The following is an 18985-nucleotide window of genomic DNA, read 5'->3' as shown; positions in this document are numbered from 1 at the left end:
GATTTCCGGTTTCTGAAACAGATTCCCTGATTTTCCCCTGATTTTAGCTGTAAATTTTCATTCCCTGATGAATCCCGGGTTTTCACGGTTTTTAAGAAACTAGACAACATGTTTATTAAAAAGAAGAAAAACACAAAGAGAGAGAGAGAGGGGGGGGGGAGAGAGAGGGAGAGAGAGAGAGAGTGCAAGAGGGGGGGGGGGAGAGAAGAGAAAGAGGGAAATTAATCATGACAATTCTGGGCATCGTAAAAGAGTGAGTAAGTTTCTTTCTGACATTATATTCATCCTTATATGTGTGCTTACTAAATGATCAAAATGCTGTACAATGTTAAAAAATTACGGAGATCAGCGTGAAACAAGGTGCTCCTGCGTGCAGCTGCGGGACGCAGGCCCGAGGCTCATGGACGGACCCTGCCGCGTCAACTTTGAAAAAGCATAACTCCGAAACTAATCATTTCCCCGACATGTTCTTTAGCTCATTTTGAAGAAAAAAAACAAGGACTCTCTTTTGCACACACATTTATAACATTTCGTGCGACCCCTCACATTGAAAATTTGAAAAATCCAAAATTAAAATTTTTCAAAATATTCTATGAGTCATCACTTAGTTAAAAACAAGCAGATTGCCAATTTCTTATCCTAAGGATTTTTTATGCTCTTTCAATTTTAAAAAAATTCAATTCGATACCAGTAATCTTTCAAAAATTATGCAAAAAAATTGATATTCCTTGATTTTTTGATTTTCTGATCTGGATAAAAACATCCGCCATTTGTGAACTTCTCTAACCTTCCTCCACACAAGGTCAAGGTACGATAAGATTCCGTTCTGGGCCCAATTCTTGTGAGAGACGCCTAAACCTATTTCAAAACGTTCGCATCGAAATGAATGGTGCCCTCTGGCACCAATCAGAAGCAGGCACGCGTTTCTATTACTTCCGTCACATATCTTTCTACTCCTCATATATGAAAACAATAGGTTAGATTTAAACTGAAAAACTGAATGAAACCAACACCTTGTTTAATCTATGTTTTACTGACGACCAGGTGCTGATCACACAAGATGCGTGTGACGCTGATTATATGACTCGGAAGTTAGTGCTAGAATATTGATGGTGGGGCTTAGAGGTCAGTGTCAGGAAAACTGAAAAGTTGACGATTGAAAGGGATCAGCAAGAAAGAGCTGGAAGATGGGCAATGGCTTAAAAGCTGCAAACATATATTTAGTGCAGCGAATATCCCAGGATGGAAAAATGGACCAAGCCATAGGAGATCAAAACCTGCAAAACTATTGCAATGTTAAAAGATTCTATGGGATCAAAGTGTCTTCAAAGAAAAAAAGAAATTGATTTCTAACCACATTTTCCAAAGCATTCTGACCTATGGCAGTGAAGTATGGCCTATAAAAATCGCACTCAAAAGATTCTTCAGGCAACCGAAATGACTTATTGGCGAAGATCAGCCTGAATCTCGAGAAGGGATCACATAAGAAATGAAAGAGCGTGAGAGATAATGAACGACTAGCAGGACATCATTCATGAAATTATGACCAGACAGCTTATCTGGTACGGTCATGTTTGATGTATGGCGAATGAGAGATTGGCTAAGAAGGGGATAAATTGAGTTCCTCCTGGAAGGAAGCGTATGGGCCGCCCAGCGAAATCGTGGATAGGTGGCATCCAAAATGAAGTGCCGAGCGGGATGGCTGGGCTCATCACTACTTGGGATGATGGATGGACCGGGGCAACGTTGTCACAATTAGTTTACTAGATTTACTGATAAATGCATTGTTGTTATGAAGTTTGAGAAAATAAACATAAAACCGGGCCGAGCCAGGTTGGCCTAGTGGTTAGCAAGTCTGACTTTGGGTCAATAGGTTCTGAGTTCGAATCCCCGCAGTAGCGAAAAATATTCACAGAGGCGACAAGTGTATCTGCAGAAAGAGATTTCACTCGGCTTCAATTTCATAAAATTTGAAAGCCTGGAGCAAAGATGAGTGGTATATACACATACATTTAAGTCGCTTTTGCAGCGCGCCCAGCACTCTACAACACCTAATTGCCATCCTTGTCTATCAAATTAGAGGTCATCCGGTAAATTGCACCTAATAATTTCATTTTGAATGACACCTATCAACCATTTTGCTGCGCGACCCTTACGCCATTTTCCAGGAGAAACCCAATTTATTACCTTCATAAGAAATCTGTCCTCTTTTGTTCTTTGGAGGCACTTTGATCCCAAGGAATCTTTTTTAACATTGCAATAGTTTTGCAGGTTTTGATCTCCTATTTATTCATCCTGGGATATGCGTAATACTAAATATTTATAATGTTCGACGCTTTTAATCCATTGCCCATCTTTTAGCTCTTTCTTGTTGATTCCCTCCAATCGTCAACTTTTCAGTTTTTTTGACACTGACCTCTAAGCCACCACCATCGATATTCTAGCACTAACTTCCAAGTCACGATCAGCGTCATACGCATCTTGCGTGATCAGTACCTGGTTGTCAGTAAAACACAGAGTAAAGAACATGTCCATATCATTGAGAGGAAGGCCCATACCAGAGCACATCTTTTTCCACTCTTTTAAAGATGTTCCAAAAATATGTTGAATAATATAGGTGATGGACAACATCCATGTTTAAATCCTTTATAAACATGAAAATCACCAAGCAACTTTCCTGAGATTTCTGACTTCGGTAAACCTTCGGCATAATACTGCTTGCAATCAATCGCATTCACGAGTCCTTTACTAAAATTAGGTTTTAACGAGGCTTCTCAGAGTTTTACTAATGGTGCGCTATCAAACTCTTTCTGAAAGGTCACCGAAAACTAGATTGAGCTCCTGTTCTACGGCCATATCAGTTGCCAAATGGACCAATAACCTGGCAACCAATCTGATGTCCTGTTCTTTCATTCAAATCGCCTATGACGAAAACTTCCTTTGAGGTTCCGAATTTTAAGATTTCATCATTAAGGGGCTCAAAGAACTGGTCTTTAGCTGCAACTGGCGTATCATCGTTGATACCATGCAGACTCGAAGTGGACGGAAGTTATGAATTTAGCACAGCTTTGTTTGGAGAAAATGGAAGAATACAAAAGTATCATGCAACGACTCGAGACGAAATTATCACAACTGGAAAATAGGATCAATCAATTAATTAGAGGTTGTGAATCGAGCAAAAGGAGAATATTGTTACGATGAGTCGCACCGACGGTTTTGGCCGATCGAAATTCCGCCGCGGTCTCAAAGGTGACGGATTCTCACTGGATTCCGACGGTAATTATATCGTATCGAACAAACGGATTCGTCAAGTGCAAGATCCTGAAAGCAACGAAGATGCGGTGAACAAACAATGGTCCGAAAGGAAGTGGAAGGAAGCCATGAAATTAGGTCAACACTGTCTGGAGTGTATCCACCAACTTCAGCAATCTTACAATCGTCTGACTAAAATAGCAGCATCGAAACAACATTTGAATCGAGAGAGTGGACGACGACGTCGACGGTAATTATCATGTCGGTAGAGAAACGTGGGATCGTCAAGGAGTTACATAAAGCGAATTTTCGCGTTTATCCGATCGATTCGTCTTGAATCCTGTTGAATCCGATGTGACTGATGTCATCAGTGCTATGATGCAACACCCATCGCAGATCCGTCGCCGTGAAAAGACGACGAAGTGATCGATCCAACGGAAACGAGCGGGAAATAATGTAAACATGACCTAAATGAGGTTAGGTGATAAGACTGAATGGTTGTTTCTTTAAATTTACGTTCTCTTTTATGTCCCAATTAATAATGAAATTTTATGGCGAACAAATCTGTAGGAAGAATATGCTTTGAAGGATATGGCCAGTGTGAATAATTCAGTTCATCTAAACGAGGCTATCTCCTGATTTTAACAATTTCTATAGCAATGAAAACCACTACCTCCAATTTAAATACTAGGGAACGGCATGGAGATCGAGCTTCAAGGAATGGGTTCAGCTTTTTTACCCGCTTCATAGTTTGTCTCTTCATTTTAATTATAATTCGGAAGAAGAATGAAAATTACTTACCATCATTTTTTGCCATGGTCCATTCAATCTTGCGGTAACTTACGGTTGAAACGTGAAATGGATAACGATCATGAAAACTCTAGAATATTTTGAAATTCCGATGAAGGATGAGTTATGAGCAAAACAATGGCATCGGATTCGCGCAAACCCCCAGTGTTCTGCGGGGTTCAGTCTGGATCCCAACGATGATCCCGGTGAGCACCAACCATCTGTTTGGTGAGCCCCGAAAACGCGGATCGGGCTCACGAGAAAATACGAATTCACCGGATCGGATTCATGCGCTCTACCCGATCCGCCGCGAAAATTCGCTTATAAACCTGCACGGCGGAACTATCCGCGTCGTAAAGTACGGATTCTCGGGTTATTCGATTTATGGCAAGCCGATCTCGTCGAGATGCAACCGTACGCCTCGTTCAACGAAGGATACAGATATCTTCTCACCGTCATCGACGCATGCTCGAAAAAGGCGTGGGCCAAACCGCTCGAATCGAAAATGGCCACGGATGTCACTGATGCCATGTAACGCGTTCTCAAAGCAGCCGGAAAGTCACCGAAACATTTACAAGTCGATGTGGGCTCGGAATTCTACAACTCCAAATGTCAAGCATTGATGAAGCGTCACAAGATTAATACGTACAGCTCGTACTCGACAACCAAAGCCTCTATTGTCGAGCGATTCAACCGAACGCTCAAAACGAAGATGTGTAAAGAGTTCAGCGCGCAAGGATCGTACAAGTGGGTAGATCTGTTACCAAAACTCATTCGTGAATATAACGGGAGCGTTCATCGCACCATCGGGATGAAACCACTTGATGTTACCGAAAAGGATGTACCGATGATCCTGCAAAAGCTTCGTGGATCGCCGCTGAGTAAAAGCGAGAAGAGACGTCTGGCCAGACGAAAACTGAAAGTCGGCGATCACGTCCGGATCTCCAGACTCAAAGCCATGTTCGAGAAAGCATACACACCGAACTGGAGCACGGAAATTTTCAAGATTGTCAGCGTCAATCCGACCGTTCTGATCACGTACGATCAGGAAGACGCGCACGATACGATCATCAAAGGAAAATTCTACCGCGAAGAACTCCAACCCATCAACTATAAGGATATGTTCCCGGTGGACAAAATTCTACGTCGCAAGAAAAACCCGGCCTTTGTCAAATGGTTGGGTCTGGACGCGAGTCATAACAGTTGGATCGACAGTAAGGATTTCGTATAAATAGTATGCATTCTCTTCTCAGTATCGCAAGGAAGAAATCATGAACGATAAAATAATTCTCATCACTTTCATCGTCGTTGTTGGAGTGAATTCCACAGTGGTGGAAAACTCATCCGAAGCAAACATCACAATGTGCCTGGTCTATCCGGAAATCAAATGCGCACCCTCTACCTTGACGGATGTTCTTCTGTTCATCTTGAGTTTACTGGCGCTCATTTGCTCCGCTACGCGCCTGTACTCCAAGTACCTATCATCCGACTGCAAGTTCCGTTTCACCGGGATGTCCCGTGAGAATAACAATCGGAAAGTCGATGACATAAGTGTCGATTTAAAGTTCGGAGAAGGAGAAGGGATCGATGTTTGTGGTTGACAACCCTAGCGTTTTCTGAACGCGAACGTTTCTGAAACGCGGATGTTCTTGAAAAGCGGACGTTTTTTAAACGCGGACTCTTTTAATCTGTAACAGTAAATTTCCACACAAAAAAAAATAAAAATAAAAAATAAAAATTTTGGATTCATCAAACTGAACATTGCAATATCCAATCCCAGTTTCTCATCCCAAAACACAAGGTTCCGACACACACCGCCACGCCACTAAAAATTGAAATTCCCGAATCAGACCCTACTCTCCGGTACCCGATACCAGACCCATCCTGGAGGATATGGTCTATTGATGCCGAAAATTTTACAAGTCCGAAATCTCGAAAACGGAAAGTCGTATCAAAATTCGGTCCGTTCAGTTTTCCGATCTTCGATTGTAGTCTGATCTCTAATGTACAAAAATCCAGTCCCGTGTGCAACTTTCTGAAACAAGTTGGTGAGTGGTATCAATCTCTTCTTTACGATGTCCAGAATCAGAATTTCGATGGTGATAACCTTGAATATCGTGCAGGAAGCGCCCAAAGCCCAAAAACAAAATGGCGGCCGCTCGGTAGCCCTTATTTTTGAAAATTCCGTATCATGGCATATGAGGTATCGATTCCTATGTTTTTTGGGTCGTAAAATCCGAATATGATGATTAAAATACCCTCCGATAAAAAAAATGTCGCAAATCCAACATGGCGGTTGAAAATACCCACCCGGCGCGAAAATCGCTGAGTTCTCATTTGACCGTCTAGTAAGGCGGCCAATGATTGTATTGTGTGGTCCCAGGTTTCAAAACAGAGTTACAACTCACTCTACGGCCCATAAAAAAAAACCCAAAATCCAATATGGCGGCCAAAATGGCCGCCGATCGAAACCTGTTTTTTGTGATCGGCGTATGGCGTCGAGTGGGGTATCGTTTCTGATGTATTTTGGGTCGCACATTACGAATATGAAGTCAAAAATTACTCTTGACCAATATTGAAGCTCGTAAATTCAACATGGCGGCTAAAATGGCAGGCATGGATAGAATAAAAGCAATTACATACAGCGGTAGTCCTGATTTAATACATTTGTGGGGCCTCTTATACGCCAAGCCTCTATGGTCTCGCCAAGTTTAGACCCTTTTTTTGGATGCCCGAGTTGGTCAACGGGACAAGGCTCAAATGAAAGTTTATGGTAAAGCGAACTTCCACTCAAAGTTTCAACTTGAAGTGACACCTCGTTTAGGCTGTACAGCGTTGCCAATTTTTCATTTTTATGTGCTTTAATCAAGGAATTCTGGACTAATAGTCCAGTGCATCATAATTAAACAGACAAGTGCATCGGTCTACAAGCTGAATACTTCCCTGAGATCGTATAGAAACGCAATTGAAGGCCGCATCGTGAACTTTTCGAAGCAGTGTTTCCAATTTTTTTTAACGTAAAATGAGGGTATTTTCGATTCTTTTGGCGGAAAACGTACCATCATGGGCTCTTACTTTAACGAGTATGGGATAAAAATTACCAGACGATAGTAAATGATAGCTGCTTGCGGCGAAAATTGAATTCCAAAAGCAATGTTGCCAAATTTATTTTCATTTCTTACAAAAATTAAAGATTTTCTCAAGTGAATGCTCAGAAAACGTAATTTCCAAGGCACTTCTCCCATTCTGATGACTGAATATCACCATGGCATAGTACATGATTACTGTTTAAGACAAAAATGGAATTTTAAGAGCAACGTTGCCAAATTGTGTACATTTATTTTACGATGAGGCGCCCATATTTTTTAGCTTTTCGCGCGAAAATCGCACTTTAAGGTGCCGTCACCATACAGTATGGGTAAAATATTACCATACAATACTTTAGGATTGATTTTGAAAGGAGAAGACTAATTTTTAAGTCAATGTTACAAAAAAAATCAAATGTTACACAATGACATATTGGGAACGCTGTACAGCCTAAACGAGGAGTCACTGCAAGTTGAAACTTTGCGTGGAAGTTTGCCTTACCATAAGCTTTCATTTGAGCTTTGACTCGTTGACCAACTCGGGTATACTAGTCTGTTGAACCACGATGATCCAGAATTCCTTGATTATAGAGCATATAAATGAAAAATTGGAAACGCTGCACAGCTTAAACGAGGTGTCACTTCAAGTTGAAACTTTTCATGGAAGTTTGCCGCACCATAGGCTTATATTCGAGCCTTGTCCGGTTGATCAACTCGGGTATCCAAAAAGGGGCTAAAAAACACCTCTTTCTGATGAGGCTCTTTAAAGTTAAGATCTATCTGATCACATGTATACGCTTTTGCCATCCATTTTAACAATATAACTAATACATTTTCACACTATATATGGCTGCTACAATAGCCGATCTTTAATGATAAAATAACTACGTAAAATGTGGATATCGAGGTTGGTAGTCAAACCATGCATCCTCGGGACGGCTATCAAGTTTTAGGGTGTACTTACCTTTGCGAAGTGTTTTATTGGAGTATCCTGGAGAATTTGTCTTCAAAGTCTGAAAATCGGCCGCGAATAAAAATAAAAATAAAAGTCCAAGTAACTCGCAAAACTGGACCTGACCAGCGAGGAAGACTGAACACTGTTAGAAGATTTAATGTGTGTTTGGGTAAAGAAATAATAAGCAAAATAGATTTATCATGTTTTTCAATGTATTTCCTTCGATGGTTACAATTTTTTTTTTCAATTCAAAAGTTGTGTTACATAGATTTTTTCTCATATTATCCAAAGTCATCAAAGCAAAATTTGTAATCATTGAAATAAATACATTGAAAACATGATAAATCTATTTTGCTTATCATTCCTTTGCCCAAACACACATTTAATCTTCTAACATTGTTCAGTCTTACTCGCTGGTCAGGTCCAGTTTTGCGAATTACTTGAACTTTTATTTTTATTTATATTCGCGGTCGATTTTCAGACTTTGAGGACAAATTCTCCAGGATACTCCAATAAAACACTTTGCAAAGGTAAGTACACCCTAAAATTTGATAGCCGTCCCGAGGATGCATGGTTTGACTACTTACCTCGATACCTATACACATTTTACGTAGTTATTTTATCATTTAAGATCGGCTATTGTAGCAGCCATTTATAGTGTCAAAATGGATGGCAACATCGTATACATTTGATCAGATAGATCTTAACTTTAAATTCGGTATAAGAGGCCCCACAAATGTATTAAATCAGGACTACCGCTGTATGTAATTGCTTTTATTCTATCCATGCCTGCCATTTTAGCCGCCATGTTGAATTTACGCGCTTCAATATTGGTCAAGAGTAATTTTTGACTTCATATTCGTAATGTGCGACCCAAAATACATCAGAAACGATACCCCACTCGACGCCATACGCCGATCACAAAAAACAGGTTTCGATCGGCGGCCATTTTGGCCGCCATATTGGATTTTGGGGTTTTTTTTATGGGCCGTAGAGTGAGTTGTAACTCTGTTTTGAAACCTGGGACCACACAATACAATCATTGGCCGCCTTACTAGACGGTCAAATGAGAACTCAGCGATTTTCGCGCCGGGTGGGTATTTTCAACCGCCATGTTGGATTTGCGACATTTTTTTTATCGGAGGGTATTTTAATCATCATATTCGGATTTTACGACCCAAAAAACATAGGAATCGATACCTCATATGCCATGATACGGAATTTTCAAAAATAAGGGCTACCGAGCGGCCGCCATTTTGTTTTTGGGCTTTGGGCGCTTCCTGCACGATATTCAAGGTTATCACCATCGAAATTCTGATTCTGGACATCGTAAAGAAGAGATTGATACCACTCACCAACTTTTTTCAGAAAGTTGCACATGGGACTGGATTTTTGTACATTAGAGATCAGACTACGGGAATTTCCCGAAGCAGACCCTACTCTCCAGTCTCCGATGCCAGACCCATCCTGGAGGAGATGGTCTATGGATGCAAAGACATTGAATAGAGTAGACCGTGCGCTGTGAAATGGAGCGGTGGCCACTTCTCTTCCATTCGCACGCCGCACCGACCGATGAGTGCGGGACACCGAAACGGCACCGGTGAGGTGAGTGAGCCCCAGCCGTCCCCAGCTCGCGGTAAACGAACAGTGCGCTTATACGAGGCTGGTACGGTTCCACGGTCCGAGGTTGGTACTGGCCGAAATCTTTAATTATTAATTAATTAGTGCGAATATTTTCGGCTGATGTGTTCTTTAATTATAATCAAACTAGGGGGCTACGCCCCCTGGCCGCTACGCGGCCCAACCCCCTGAAGGCGCTCCGCGCCATCAATGGGCCGCTTCGCGGCCCTATTTTTACCCTCCTATCAGTGTTAGTTTTATTTTTCCCCTAAACAATTACGATATGAGGTATACTTTAATTTTAAACTTTACATACAATTACTTTAAAATTTAAAGGACGCGTTTTGGAATGACTGCTTGATGAAATATTGCAGTAAAACAATGAACTTTGGTAGTCAGGTAATTGGTAATAATTAAGATATCGGGGGTCGGGGATCGAACCCACACCGAGTTCAAAGTGGACGTAATCGACGTCTTTGACGACACGGCCACCGCTCCACATGAGAATGCCAGTGCGAATCTTGTGTAGATAAGTGTAGAGCTGATGCGCAGGCTACCCATCTACTGCGCAACCTCCTCGACCACTGCGCATCCTCCCGCGCATAGCGGTAGCAGTACCGGAGCATTCTGTAAACTCACTCACTTTTATAACGTGATTTTAAAGAAACCTGGGTCCTTTTTCCAAAATCTGATTACAGCGGGCTCATCTAGGGCCTATTACCTGTCGATTTACCTAAGAATCATGGAAATCGGCCCGGTAGAACGCTCAAACGAACTATGACAAAAAGTATAAATTTACATTGTTTAAATGGGAGAATTCGCAACTTTACCACGTAATATAAAAAAACCTGGGCCATATTTTGAAAATATGAAAAGAGTTGGCTTATCTAGAGACAACTGCCCGTCGATAGCCGCAAAAATCATGAAAATCGGCCCGGTAGAACGCTGGAACTAAGCGTTACCAGTTTCGCAAAATTAGGAGGTCTTGGAGCTTGTAGTATAGATGTTTCTGTATGAAGATGTGTTTTAGTTTTCATGATTAAACACCACACAACTCTCAATTTATGGTATGCTTACATGAGCAAATTCTTGATGAACCGGGCAAGAGACAAATGAATGATTATGTCCCGATGATAATTTTTAAACTTTGACTACATTTAGCCTTAAGGAACTACTATTTTTGGTTCATTTGTTTTATTACCTATCTCCACTGGAAACTAATACACGACACAACAACGGATCATGAACTAATGGCACATTTTTTTCCTCCTAAAATGAGCCAGGAATATCAGTTCTTCATTGAAAATTGTAGTCAACTTAGTGTCTTCAATTTTAAAATAGTGTTGTTTCAGTTTGTGATATTTATTTGTGATAAATGTAATATTAAGTAAATGCCCTCAGCATTTTGCTGAAAACATAGCATTAGTGCTGTGTTTTTTTTAATTTTATAGAGGAAAGTAAGGACATAATAAAAACTCATTTCATAGAATCCACTGCACTGCAATGTGCAGAAAAATTGAGGCACTGAGTGCAAGAATGACACTTCTTGGTTGCGGTGGTTCAAAATCTCTACTAAGATTTCATCAGTGAAGGAAATTCATGGATTTCGTTGAAATTTCTACTGAGTTATTTTTCACGATTCTGCAATTTTCTGTGAAAAAAATCCTTGAAATCTACCATTAGAAACTACTCTTCTAAACAAATATGAGCGACATAGATTCTGGAACATCGTTAAAAAGAGGTGCGTGCCATTCTCGAGCGCAGCCACTTAATCACAGAGCCGCCTAAAAATGCAAAGGAATTAAGAGCAATTACTTACCCATACTTTTTGAAAATAAACAGTATCCACGATCGCCAGTCATAAACAAGTGACTGAAGTATTGATTTTGAAATTTTTGAGCAGATTAAATAACATTAAGTTGCGACTCGCAAATTAGTTTGATAATAATGCTGGAACATTATCTTTTTCAGTGGAGTAATCTTAAATCTCGGTAGTTTGAAACTGCCGAAATCGTTGCCCCTCTTTTTCAGCTTTTCATCAAATCTTACTCTTAGATCAAGATGAACAATAGCTTTAAGTAACTCTCTTGTAACTTTTATATGCCTTTTTATGTATAATGCATAATTCCTCGTTTTTACCCTTGATTTATATGATTGACCTCATTTTAAATCCTTTTTGTACCTTTTACAAAATTACTTCTTATCCACGCCGTCATCTTTACAAGCTGCACGCATTATAAGAACATCCGGCTGATACGCAGGTCACTTTCCTCATAATTTCAATTATGAAGCGTTTTTTTCCAGATAGTAATGACTGCAGAGAAACGAAAATTGTTCAGAGTAACAGTAAATTTCATGCTATTAACATATAGTCCTTGTAAATTTTGCCGAAAAATGAAGTGTAGACGAGTAATTCGCGAAAATCCGAGCGCGCAGCTAATTTTTCCAAGTACGCGCAACGCCGGCTCATGCTGCGTGGGGCTCAGTCGCGAGCTCCCACCCCGCCCGCCCATTACGGAGTCCCGCCGAAGTGGCCTCGCTCAGCTGACACGGCGGAGATAGGGAGTGCACGGTCTACTCTATTCAATGTCTTTGTATGGATGTCGACAATTTTACAAGTCCAAAAATCCGATTTTTCTGCACAATCTGACAACAATGTACAGAAAATTGTTTCATTCCTTGCACCATCTGGCAATACTGTAAAATTCGATGTTGCCAAATTTCATCGATAAATAAATCATTTATACATGTGCACCGTCCGGCAACGCTGTTGCATAACCGCCATCTTGAAGGGGCAACATACACCACTGCATAACCCGCAGATTGAAGGGGCTACATAAGCCATTGCATAACCCGGAAAACGAAGGGACTACATGTAATACTTTTTACAGCGTTGCCATATAATACAATACCCGCCCCACAACACCCTAATTAAATATTTATTATTGTGCACCGTCGGGCAACGCTGTTGGATATTTACCGTTCTTTTTACTGTGCTCATATTCCCATTTTCGCCCTCCTGACCGACTGTGATTCCTAGACTGAAATATTTAACGCAGAAAAATTACAGAAAATCTTTAATATACATTTTTTCCATTTATTTTTTAGAAAGTCTAGTGATTTATTTAAATGTAAAGGACGACGGACCGGTCTTATGGGAAAAGTGGGCCCGGTTAAATCGGCTGGCGTTTTGATATGTTGTAGGTCTTAACCTACTGATCAAAAGTGTCAATGGGCATTTCTCCCTATCTCGAAGTTTTACCCCCCATTTTGGGGGTCAAAGTTGCCAATTCGGCGTATATTTGGCAGTTTTGACACCCGGGTTTATTGGTCGCCTATGAGATTCTTTGATGGTTTCTTGAGTCTTTTGTATCCTCTGAATAGGCTAGAGACCATCCGAACTCAAAAACTGACAATTTCGCCTTATGGGTAAGAGGGGGGGGGGGGGTGTTCACGCCACCGATTTCAGAGACGGCGAGCCGCATTAAACCGATTCTTTCGCCATGTTTTGGAGAATTTTTTATGCAAATGATTGCGACTGCATCTAGAAAGGTCGACTAAGATGCAGCTCAGAATATACCCCCGGGCGGGAGGGGGGGGGGGGGCGACCGAACTCGAGCAGCGTAACTGGCTTGCGCGGGTCGGATCAAACCGATCCTTCTATTATGTTTTGGAGAACTTTTTTGCAAATGACTCAGGCTGCTTCTTGAAAGGTCTAAGATGCAGCTCAAAATATACCTCCCCCCCCCCCCCCCCAAGCGAAAACTGGGCCGAAAAGCCGACCGAGCTCAGGCAGCGAAACTAGCTCTCGCGAGTTGCATCAAACCGGTGATTTTGTCATGTTTTGGAGTTTCTTTTCCATCCCAATGAAACAGACTGCATTTCGAAGTGTCGACTGAGATGGAGCACGGAATATGCTGTATGAGAAAGGAGGTTTCTCAATCCGCACCCTCCCTTGCAATAGGATCTCTCAGCATAGGCCAGTGTGGCACTGACACTAGTATAGTGGCATTTTTTACCACCACCATCACTCATACATAATTCCGAGGGTCGTTTTAGCTGACACGCATTTCCGACTGAGCCCAATATTTCTATAAGCGAAAGCTAATGGTGCAGATGATTCCTACGGCTGAGACGTATATAACGTCGGTTGATTTCAGAAATATATCATCTAGGTGATTTTTTAAATGAAATCGCACATTATTATCGAGCATTAAACAGTTTTGTAGAATGTCAAGAAAGGCACGGAAGAAAGCAAAGCATTCGCAAAAAGGCAATATATGCAATGCAATCAGTTCTGAAGGTATTTGACGAGTTCTGGGTTTTTCATTCTTTCTACTGGAGCTCCATAAGTAATGGATCAAATCCTGGAAGCTCTCAGTGCAGAAAGTGCGGCGAGCTCGCTGAGATTTTTTTACGTAATCAGAAAATCTAAGAAAAAAACAAGGTCATGTACTTCTTCTTTTTAATTTTTTTTCTTTTCAAAAGCAAATAACCCTTCCCCTCGTCGAAATTCTGAAATGCATCAGGATATGCTGAAAATTGAATGATGCGTTAAACGGTATGAAGTTTTAATCGTCCTAGCCACATTCAAAAGTGTCACTCTACTAGTGTCAGTGCCACACTGACCTATGCTGAGAGATCCTATTGGGAGGGTGCGGATTGAGAAGCCTCCTTTCTCATATAGCATATTCCGTGCTCCATCTCAGTCGACCTTCCGAAATGCAGTCTGTTTCATTGGGATAAAAAAAAAAAAAACTCCAAAACATGACAAAATCATCCGTCAACCTATCAACTCATCAACCGATCAACAATCAAACTCGGGCAACTTTCGCTGCCCGAGTTCGGTCGGCTTTTCGGCCCAGTTTTCGCCTCCCCCCCCCCGGGGGGGGGGGGGAGGTATATTTTGAGCTGCATCTTAGACCTTTCAAGAAGCAGCCTGAGTCATTTGCAAAAAAGTTCTCCAAAACATAATAGAAGGATCGGTTTGATCCGACCCGCGCAAGCCAGTTACGCTGCTCGAGTTCGGTCGCCCCCCCCCCCCCCTCCCGCCCGGGGGTATATTCTGAGCTGCATCTTAGTCGACCTTTCTAGATGCAGTCGCAATCATTTGCATAAAAAATTCTCCAAAACATGGCGAAAGAATCGGTTTAATGCGGCTCGCCGTCTCTGAAATCGGTGGCGTGAACACCCCCCCCCCCCCTTACCCATAAGGCGAAATTGTCAGTTTTTGAGTTCGGATGGTCTCTAGCCTATTCAGAGGATACAAAAGACTCAAGAAACCATCAAAGAATCTCATAGGCGACCAATAAACCCGGGTGTCAAAACTGCCAAATATACGCCGAATTGGCAACTTTGACCCCCAAAATGGGGGGTAAAACTTCGAGATAGGGAGAAATGCCCATTGACACTTTTGATCAGTAGGTTAAGACCTACAACATATCAAAACGCCAGCCGATTTAACCGGGCCCACTTTTCACATAAGACCGGTCCGTCGTCCTTTGTTTTTCTAAAAATTGTTTTTTTTTCGCGCGAATGGAAATTGTTCTCACGCAGGTTGTAAGGAGAGAAATAAAAAAGAGGGGAAAGGTTTAACACTCTTATTCAGAGCCAGATTTAGGTTTTTGCCGCCTGCTGCGAACAATATTTTGGCCCCCCCCCCCCCCCCCCAATACATGGTGACAGACTGTGATCCGATATCTAAGGATTTTTCTGACAATCTAGGGATTTTTTTGATGAGATAAAAGTAAGTAAAAATCGACTCTCTTACCTTCAACTTTACCTGTAACTCAATAGAAAGTATTTTTCATCTATATTTTGTAGGCCATATTGGCAACACTATTTTTCCCTGATAATAGGCCGGAACATATAACGATTGCGTCACTCCATATACTTGACAATTCAACAGAATAATAATAAAAATAAAAATAAACTCCTCAATTAATATTCTTTCGTTTTATTGGTCCGTTCAACGCTTTCATAGGGCGGCAAAATTCAAACAAGCCAATCAGATTTCAATATTGCAAATCGGCACATCGAATGATGAAATAATCCTACTTTGAAAATGGCGGTTTTTTGCAATATCTGGGGATTTTTGGGGGATATTTGAGCAAATCTGGGTACTTAGGGATTTCTTTCTTTCCAGCTGGAGATTTCATATCGGATCAATAATATAATATCTTAATCTTGATCAATTTAATATCTTATAGATTCACGCGATGCCAATGAGCACGAAATGTAAGTTTCAGAAACACGGCAAGAGCGCAATCTGATTCTGCAATAGTGAGAAGGATGCGCATCTGTGCAGGAAAGTGTTGCAAGCAAATATTTAAAGAGGGGGAAATGGTTCTTCAAGGAACGAGGATTTGTGACACGTAAAAGGCAGACATGAAACATACACTCCTTTTTATCTATAAAAAACAAGAAAAATTCCAAATTTGCCGCCTCCTAAAATTTGCCGCCAGGTGCCATGGCACCATGGGCCCCCCATAAATCCGGCTCTGTATCATATTGCAATACTAATTCAATTCTACTTCACAAAAATGGCTGCCCATCCAAATTCGAGAATTTCATTTTTCTGTTATATGTGAATTTTCTACAGCCAAGTTCCCCGATAATTGGAGGGCCACAAGCTGAAAAATGTAAGTATCTTAGACCAAAACACACAAAAAAACAGGGCCTTCATTGGTGAGAATGAAAACACACTAATTTTGCAACTTCAAAAAGCCCCATTTTTGGTCACTAAAGGTGGCGCATCCATTTCAATTTGGGCCTTAAAGGTCTTGTCAAATCTTTCGATGCCTCTCCTTCGGCACCAAAAAGCTTTTTCTCATGATAACTGCTTCACCTACTGAGCAGTTTTTTGAGTATCCTGTAAATTTTGATTTTTCCAAGTTGGTGTGTTCTCATTCCCACTGATTCAATTGAGAATGACAAGCCTACACATCCTAGAAACATATACGTCAAATATTAAGGGTAAAATGAACCGCGTGAAACAGATAGGAACCAGGCCACATCAGCTATTGCCAAATTTCAGTTAATTTTCTGCGAAGCACGAAGTTCTTAGAAAGATTCAACGGAATGTGAACAAACGTTCTCTTGAAAAAAAATTAAATTACCCAGTTTTTGGCAATACCTGATGTGGCTGAGTTCCTTTCTGCTAAACGCGGTCCAAATGTCTACCGCAAATAAGAACAAAACAAAAATAAATAGTGACAGAAGCCCTGACTTGTGAATGGCAAATAGCCTTGGGGGACTAAGTTGCCAATTTCAAGAAGTCTTCCTACTAAAGAAAAAAATCTGATTCAAACTCCCAAAGAGACACATTTTACAAATGATGCTGCAAAGCCAAGCAAAGTACACCAAGAATACATACAAGTAAGGTAAATAAAATGAATTAGGGATTAATAGCAAAACTTACTCCTGACGACATGTATGATGTTGGTGGTGGATTATTTCTGTAGTTCTGATTTTGGCTAGGTGGAGGGGAATAGTTAACAGCTACAGGATCCCAATCTGCAATTGACCCAATACGCTGACTTGTAACTTTACGCACTGTAAAAGATGATAAAAATGTAAGATCTTTAAAAGGTTAACAAGCGGCAACATCCTACTTAGGTACAAAATGACAAATATGACATGTATTGTCAAATATGATTAATTTATAAACAAGGAATACTTATTGTCATAATTATATATAAGGTCGCGAAGTTTTGGGACTAATTCCTTTACCTCATGTAAAATGGACAAATGTTTTGATAGAATCTTGTCCAACTTCTTCAGCAAACTACAAGTTGCAACTAGTGTTAGGTGTTTTTCTTATTCAAATTGTAGAGTATATTACTTATCAATCGCTTGTTGTTGTTATCGTAGAAATTTTTTGCGGTGAATGCTCCTGTCTGTGTTGGCAAATGGGGTTCTCAAATTTTGCTTCTCTATGAACTGTTTTCTCCTTCATTTGAAAATGAAATCGTCCACTTCTTAATAGTCAACATTAAAAAGTTTCTCTAGCTTCTTGAAAATTTCTGTTTTTTCAGACATTAAAGTTCCTCATATAGATTACCTTCATCACCAACATTGGGTTTAAATCCACCTTCTGCTGTTCATCCTAACAGAGCTTAGCTACGGCCAATCAAACTACAGATGGCAGATGGTTAATCTATCCAGTGTAATTTTGAGCAGGAATGAAGGAAAAGCATTAAATTAAGGTTTGAAAAGATGCTACTCATACCCTAAGAGGATGGTGGAATATATTGCAAGTGTAGAGATATTATGAGACTGCACATGGAGAATATAAGACTATATGTGGGCAAGACCCAATTTGGCAGAATTTCAAACAGAGAAAGATTATTACCAAAGCAGATAAAAGTAACAAGGTAGGAATTTTTAAGAAAAATAATTACATAAAGCGAACTGAAAACAGCGTCGCCAAAAACAACCGTTTTTTGGCACAATTTGGGTCAGCAGGTATTTTTCTGAAACCGGGCCCAAAAGATACCTTATATTACCCTAAGACTCTGGTAAAAATTTTAGCTTGCGTATACGCACGGTTTTTGAGAAAACAGGGGTAAAGTTGCCAAATCGCCATCATTCTGGACAGCATTTTTATAGCAAAACGACGGGGGAAAAGGACGAAAAACTTACACCTTTGACGGGTTTTGGCTGTAAATGTTCTTATTGGGCCCCTGTGCATATAGCTGTGTTCAGTTCCAAAAATTTCGGTCGTACAGTGGTCCAAAATGGGGAGAAATCGTGGACAACTCAGGTTTCTTTGTCAAATTTTTAAAAATGGAAGTAAATTGTCGGTTTCCTGCAGTTTTCATGGCTATCAATGTTCTTATCGGTCCGCAATCCAGTAACTTGTGTTCAGCTTCATAAATTCTCATTGCACAGTGGTCCAAAATGGGCAAATTAGTGGATAAATTAAGAATCTCTGTCAAACTTTTTAAAAATGAAGTAAAACTGTTGGTCCCCTGCCAAGTTCAGATCCCGGAAAAATTAATGTATTTAATTTTTTTTTTAATTATTACTGTTTGTCACACCGTATTGTTTATAGAACTTGGTTGTAATTAGATTTTATAGCATTATTTCAATAAAATATGCAAACTTTCAGAAATTTAAAAAAAGATGAGAAAAAAAGGAGAAAAAATTTTAAAAAAGATTTAAAAAGTCAAAAACAATTCAAAAAACAGAAAACAAAATTTTTTTTAAAAAAACAGAAAACAAAAAAAAAATTAAGAAAAAACAGAGAACAAAAGAAAATTGAAAAAGTCAAAAACAAAAG

General features: G+C 40.3%; 1 protein-coding gene across 3 annotated transcripts in view; it reads right to left on the bottom strand.

The window, feature by feature from the left end:
• Positions 1-18985, bottom strand: part of LOC109040615 (LIM and SH3 domain protein F42H10.3) — a 165321-nt gene that overhangs the window by 23716 nt on the left and 122620 nt on the right. For all 3 annotated transcript variants that reach the window (XM_072297269.1, XM_072297267.1, XM_072297268.1), the window contains one exon: positions 17123-17256. In XM_072297269.1, the coding sequence (XP_072153370.1) occupies positions 17123-17256 (134 nt within the window). The remainder of the gene's footprint in view (positions 1-17122; positions 17257-18985) is intronic.

Source organism: Bemisia tabaci, chromosome 2, assembly GCF_918797505.1.
Source record: "Bemisia tabaci chromosome 2, PGI_BMITA_v3".
In the NCBI taxonomy this organism is placed as follows: domain Eukaryota; kingdom Metazoa; phylum Arthropoda; class Insecta; order Hemiptera; family Aleyrodidae; genus Bemisia; species Bemisia tabaci.
Note: the sequence above shows the minus strand (reverse complement) of the source record. Positions and strands in the feature narration are given on the sequence as shown.